The 7,060-nt window shown below is 43.1% G+C and overlaps 1 protein-coding gene across 1 annotated transcript in view; it reads right to left on the bottom strand.

Moving 5' to 3' along the window:
* Window positions 1-5,747, bottom strand: part of LOC112255822 (vam6/Vps39-like protein) — a 39,240-nt gene extending 33,493 nt beyond the window's left edge. Inside the window, exon 1 of the mRNA XM_042326223.1 lies at window positions 5,675-5,747. Within this exon, the coding sequence (XP_042182157.1) occupies window positions 5,675-5,747 (73 nt within the window). The remainder of the gene's footprint in view (window positions 1-5,674) is intronic.
* Window positions 5,748-7,060: the final 1,313 nt, after the last annotated feature.

Genomic DNA, 7,060 nt, shown 5'->3' with positions numbered 1-7,060 from the left:
TCCATTTGTCAAAGGGACCAGTGTTCCATTTGTCAAAGGGACCAGTGTTCCATTTGTCAAAGGGACCAGTGTTCCATTTGTCAAAGGGACCAGTGTTCCATTTGTCAAAGGGACCAGTGTTCCATTTGTCAAAGGGACCAGTGTTCCATTTGTCAAAGGGACCAGTGTTCCATTTGTCAAAGGGACCAGTGTTCCATTTGTCAAAGGGACCAGTGTTCCATTTGTCAAAGGGACCAGTGTTCCATTTGTCAAAGGGACCAGTGTTCCATTTGTCAAAGGGACCAGTGTTCCATTTGTCAAAGGGACCAGTGTTCCATTTGTCAAAGGGACCAGTGTTCCATTTGTCAAAGGGACCAGTGTTCCATTTGTCAAAGGGACCAGTGTTCCATTTATCAAAGGGACCAGTGTTCCATTTATCAAAGGGACCAGTGTTCCATTTATCAAAGGGACCAGTGTTCCATTTATCAAAGGGACCAGTGTTCCATTTATCAAAGGGACCAGTGTTCCATTTATCAAAGGGACCAGTGTTCCATTTATCAAAGGGACCAGTGTTCCATTTATCAAAGGGACCAGTGTTCCATTTATCAAAGGGACCAGTGTTCCATTATTAAAGGGACCAGTGTTCCATTATTAAAGGGACCAGTGTTCCATTATCAAAGGGACCAGTGTTCCATTTATCAAAGGGACCAGTGTTCCATTTATCAAAGGGACCAGTGTTCCATTTATCAAAGGGACCAGTGTTCCATTTATCAAAGGGACCAGTGTTCCATTTATCAAAGGGACCAGTGTTCCATTTATCAAAGGGACCAGTGTTCCATTTATCAAAGGGACCAGTGTTCCATTTATCAAAGGGACCAGTGTTCCATTTATCAAAGGGACCAGTGTTCCATTTATCAAAGGGACCAGTGTTCCATTTATCAAAGGGACCAGTGTTCCATTTATCAAAGGGACCAGTGTTCCATTTATCAAAGGGACCAGTGTTCCATTTATCAAAGGGACCAGTGTTCCATTTATCAAAGGGACCAGTGTTCCATTTATCAAAGGGACCAGTGTTCCATTTATCAAAGGGACCAGTGTTCCATTTATCAAAGGGACCAGTGTTCCATTTATCAAAGGGACCAGTGTTCCATTTATCAAAGGGACCAGTGTTCCATTTATCAAAGGGACCAGTGTTCCATTTATCAAAGGGACCAGTGTTCCATTTATCAAAGGGACCAGTGTTCCATTTATCAAAGGGACCAGTGTTCCATTTATCAAAGGGACCAGTGTTCCATTTATCAAAGGGACCAGTGTTCCATTTATCAAAGGGACCAGTGTTCCATTTATCAAAGGGACCAGTGTTCCATTTATCAAAGGGACCAGTGTTCCATTTATCAAAGGGACCAGTGTTCCATTTATCAAAGGGACCAGTGTTCCATTTATCAAAGGGACCAGTGTTCCATTTATCAAAGGGACCAGTGTTCCATTTATCAAAGGGACCAGTGTTCCATTTATCAAAGGGACCAGTGTTCCATTTATCAAAGGGACCAGTGTTCCATTTATCAAAGGGACCAGTGTTCCATTTATCAAAGGGACCAGTGTTCCATTTATCAAAGGGACCAGTGTTCCATTTATCAAAGGGACCAGTGTTCCATTTATCAAAGGGACCAGTGTTCCATTTATCAAAGGGACCAGTGTTCCATTTATCAAAGGGACCAGTGTTCCATTTGTCAAAGGGACCAGTGTTCCATTTGTCAAAGGGACCAGTGTTCCATTTGTCAAAGGGACCAGTGTTCCATTTGTCAAAGGGACCAGTGTTCCATTTGTCAAAGGGACCAGTGTTCCATTTGTCAAAGGGACCAGTGTTCCATTTGTCAAAGGGACCAGTGTTCCATTTGTCAAAGGGACCAGTGTTCCATTTGTCAAAGGGACCAGTGTTCCATTTATCAAAGGACCAGTGTTCCATTTATCAAAGGGACCAGTGTTCCATTTATCAAAGGGACCAGTGTTCCATTTATCAAAGGGACCAGTGTTCCATTTATCAAAGGGACCAGTGTTCCATTTATTAAAGGGACCAGTGTTCCATTTATCAAAGGGACCAGTGTTCCATTTATCAAAGGGACCAGTGTTCCATTTATCAAAGGGACCAGTGTTCCATTTATTAAAGGGACCAGTGTTCCATTATTAAAGGGACCAGTGTTCCATTATTAAAGGGACCAGTGTTCCATTATTAAAGGGACCAGTGTTCCATTATTAAAGGGACCAGTGTTCCATTATTAAAGGGACCAGTGTTCCATTATTAAAGGGACCAGTGTTCCATTTATTAAAGGGACCAGTGTTCCATTATTAAAGGGACCAGTGTTCCATTATTAAAGGGACCAGTGTTCCATTATTAAAGTGGCCAGTGATTTCAAGTCTATGTTGACAGCAGGACAATGGTAGAATAAGTGCCGGACATAAGGACAGGCCCGTAAACTCTTTCCAGGACTTGAAATGCCAATTGCACTATCGAGGAGGATCCTTGTTGTTGTTGTCATTCGAGTGGTCACGTGTTGGAGCTGTGGTATGAACTGTATACCCTGAGTTGTACTCATACAGAGAGGGGGGGGGAGCTAATGGGGGCTAAGCTAGCACATGATGCAAAACACACACCAAATCCTTGTCAGTCATTGTCATACCACGTTTGGCTTGACAAATGGCAGCAACTGAACCAGGCTAGGACAATGGAGTGTCTACTATATTTCTTTAATCTGACATCCCTCGTTTAAAAAAGATAGAAAAAATTGAATGACCGTCACATCAACAGAATGTGAAGTCTCACTCTGACTAATATACAGTGGGGCAAAAATAGTATTTAGTCAGCCACCAATTGTGCAAGTTCTCCCACTTAAAAAGATGAGAGGCCTGTAATTTTCATCATAGGTACGTACACTTTAACTATGACAGACTAATATACCTGCTGGATCTTCTTTGAGAAGTTCTTGTTGGACTTCTCCAGAGTTACCTCAAACCTGTTGGTACCTTCGAGGAAGAAAGAGAGAGATAGGATATGTTTCCTTGTTTTAAACACCTGCTACGGAATGAGGAACAAAATAAAAAACACAATGACGCTGGAAACTATGCTTGCAGACGTCAAACATTCACAAACAAATAGACAGGGCCCTGGGGGAGACACACACAAATAGACAGGGCCCTGGGAGAGACACACACAAATAGACAGGGCCCTGGGACAGACGCACACAAATAGACAGGGCCCTGGGAGAGACACACACAAATAGACAGGGCCCTGGGACAGACGCTCAAAAATAGACAGGGCCCTGGGACAGACACTCACAAATAGACAGGGCCCTGGGACAGACACTCACAAATAGACAGGGCCCTGGGACAGACGCACACAAATAGACAGGGCCCTGGGACAGACACTCACAAATAGACAGGGCCCTGGGACAGACACACAAATAGACAGGGCCCTGGGACAGACGCACACAAATAGACAGGGCCCTGGGACAGACGCACACAAATAGACAGGGCCCTGGGACAGACACGATATCATAACCGCCATCGATAAAAGACAGTACTGTGCAGCCGTCTTCATTGACCTTGCCAAAGCTTTCGACTCTGTCAATCACCATATTCTTATCGGCAGACTCAGTAGCCTCGGTTTTTCGGATGACTGCCTTGCCTGGTTCACCAATTACTTTGCAGACAGAGTTCAGTGTGTCAAATCGGAGGGCATGCTGTCCGGTCCTCTGGCAGTCTATGGGGGTGCCACAGGGTTCAATTCTCGGGCCGACTCTTTTCTCTGTATATATCAATGATGTTGCTCTTGCTGCGGGCGATTCCCTGATCCACCTCTACGCAGACGACACCATTCTATATACTTCCGGCCCGTCCTTGGACACTGTGCTATCTAACCTCCAAACGAGCTTCAATGCCATACAACACTCCTTCCGTGGCCTCCAACTGCTCTTAAACGCTAGTAAAACCAAATGCATGCTTTTCAACCGTTCGCTGCCTGCACCCGCACGCCTGACCAGCATCACCACCCTGGATGGTTCTGACCTTGAATATGTGGACATCTATAAGTACCTAGGTGTCTGGCTAGACTGTAAACTCTCCTTCCAGACTCATATCAAACATCTCCAATCGAAAATCAAATCAAGAGTCTGCTTTCTATTCCGCAACAAAGCCTCCTTCACTCACACCGCCAAACTTACCCTAGTAAAACTGACTATCCTACCGATCCTCGACTTCGGCGATGTCATCTACAAAATTGCTTCCAACACTCTACTCAGCAAACTGGATGCAGTTTATCACAGTGCCATCCGTTTTGTTACTAAAGCACCTTATACCACCCACCACTGCGACCTGTATGCTCTAGTCGGCTGGCCCTCGCTACATATTCGTCGCCAGACCCACTGGCTCCAGGTCATCTACAAGTCCATGCTAGGTAAAGCTCTGCCTTATCTCAGTTCACTGGTCACGATGGCAACACCCACCCGTAACACGCGCTCCAGCAGGTGTATCTCACTGATCATCCCTAAAGCCAACACCTCATTTGGCCGCCTTTCGTTCCAGTTCTCTGCTGCCTGTGACTGGAACGAATTGCAAAAATCGCTGAAGTTGGAGACTTTTATCTCCCTAACCAACTTCAAACATCAGCTATCTGAGCAGCTAACCGATCGCTGCTGCTGTACATAGTCTATTGGTAAATAGCCCACCCATTTTCACCTACCTCATCCCCATACTGTTTTTATTTATTTTATTTTCTGCTCTTTTGCACACCAATATGTCTACCTGTACATGACCATCTGATCATTTATCACTCCAGTGTTAATCTGCAAAATTGTAATTATTCACCTACCTCCTCATGCCTTTTGCACACAATGTATATAGACTCCTTTTTTCTACTGTGTTATTGACTTGTTAATTGTTTACTCCATGTGTAACTCTGTGTTGTCTGTTCACACTGCTATGCTTTATCTTGGCCAGGTCGCAGTTGCAAATGAGAACTTGTTCTCAACTAGCCTACCTGGTTAAATAAAGGTGAAATAAATAAATAAATATATAAAAAAACACATACATTTAGACAGGGCCCTGGGGGAGACACACACAAATAGACAGGGCCCTGGGGGAGACGCATACAAACAGACAGGGCCCTGGGGGAGACATATACAAATAGACAGGGCCCTGGGGGAGACACACACAAATAGACAGGGACACAGGACACTGACAGCAGTCTCTCTCTTATTCACCTGCATTATTTTTTATCCTGTAGAGCAGGAGATGGCCTGGTTTAGTGCCTACCAGAAGCCAGTCCTCTGTTTTGTGATAGGAGGAGAGAAGGTCATGATTAGTAAGTATGGATACATCCCAAATGTAGTGCACTAGGACTCTCGTCAAAAGTAGTGCACTACATAGGGAACACACATCACAGAGCAAAATTATATCAACTGTATTAAATTCTCCACGTCCTCGACCATGTGCAAGACAGGGTTGCTTTGTTTACAAATGTCGTGTCGCCTCAAAACTCATCAAGGTAACATTGCTTCAACTAGCAGGCAAGAGTTATCTGCTGGTTATCTGGTAAACAAACCAGTCAGCTAACTTAGTACCTACCTAGTTAACTAGTTAGGTAGTTTATGGCAACAATAATTTGCTAATGTTAGTTAGTCTGCTGACATTATCAATTTACCCCAAGCAGCAAGACAGTCAATCTGCAGAGGCAGTTTCTCCAGGATAGGGACCGGTTCGTAAGCGTCATGCATTGTGGAGTCTCGGTAGTTACCGGTAGTTTAGTTCCCCTATAAATAATCTAGTAACGTTAGTGACAATAACAAAACATTTTTAGGCAACGTTACAAAAAAAAAAGGTACGTCTGGAAATGTCAAGTCCAACCCCCATCGATTAAACCGTGTCTTTAATCCGTGCAGGTAACCTTAACATAATTCCTCTGTCATTCGTTGAAGCCATGACATCCAAAACAAATAGCGAGCAAATTGATTAGCGAACGAACTTTGCTTTATTAGCGAGAGGACACCAACAAGGATAACGCGTTAACAAAATTCCCTATTATCCCCATGTTGGTCTTGACCGAACCTCTTGACTAATAATACAATTTAATTGACACAGAAATCTGAAATAAGTAGCTAAATACTTCTCCTATAAAAAAAAATTCTGCTAGTCAATAAGCTAACACAAGAGAAAGAGAGATATAAATAAAGCTGCTAACACACAGTGTCTGCTCCTTACTGACACGTCACGTGATCAGTACATCAGAGAGGAAGAAGCGGAGCGAGAGGAGAAACTCCGCCCAACAATCTGTCTCCCCGGAAGTTGCCGGTTTTTTTTTTCCCGCACACCAAGCGAGGAGGGTTTTTGTATTGGGAGTTTGGTCAACTAAAAAAAATAAAAAAATTAAAAAAATGTAATGGCTTATTTGCTGCGTGAGGTTTATTTGATCGAATATAAATTGCTTAGGTTGTTACGAGTGTACTGATATAAATGGGACACGTGACACACCGCCAACATTGATTAACATAAAAATAAATGATATCGAAGTTGTGCGTTAAAGGACGTGTATTTTTGTCAGAGCGGCAAATCAAAAATCTGGTCAATATAATGGATAATATGTGATTACAATCACGAGGGATGAATTAGAACAAGGCGAACCTTTGGGCGGCAGGGTAGCATAGTGGTTAGAGCGTTGGACTAGTAACCGAAAGGTTGCAAGTTCAAATCCCCGAGCTGACAAGATACAAATCTCGTTCTGCCCCTGAACAGGCAGTTAACCCACTGTTCCTAGGCCGTCATTGAAAATAAGAATTTGTTCTCAACTGACTTGCCTAGTTAAATAAAGGTATATAAAAAAAAAACTTAACCAGTGTTCTAGTACCATGAGTATCTTGTGACCCTAAAAAAAAATCACAATACTATACACATATTGTATTAATTTGGTGACAAGGTTTTAATATAAACTTTAATCCCAGAATAAACAGCAAAAAATGCATACAATAATGTAACAAAGAAATTACAACACAGATCCACTTTACTGTACATTTGATGCTGTCCTTATTTCCTG

Source organism: Oncorhynchus tshawytscha, linkage group LG08 (genome assembly GCF_018296145.1).
Source record: "Oncorhynchus tshawytscha isolate Ot180627B linkage group LG08, Otsh_v2.0, whole genome shotgun sequence".
NCBI lineage: Eukaryota > Metazoa > Chordata > Actinopteri > Salmoniformes > Salmonidae > Oncorhynchus > Oncorhynchus tshawytscha.
Note: the sequence above shows the minus strand (reverse complement) of the source record. Positions and strands in the feature narration are given on the sequence as shown.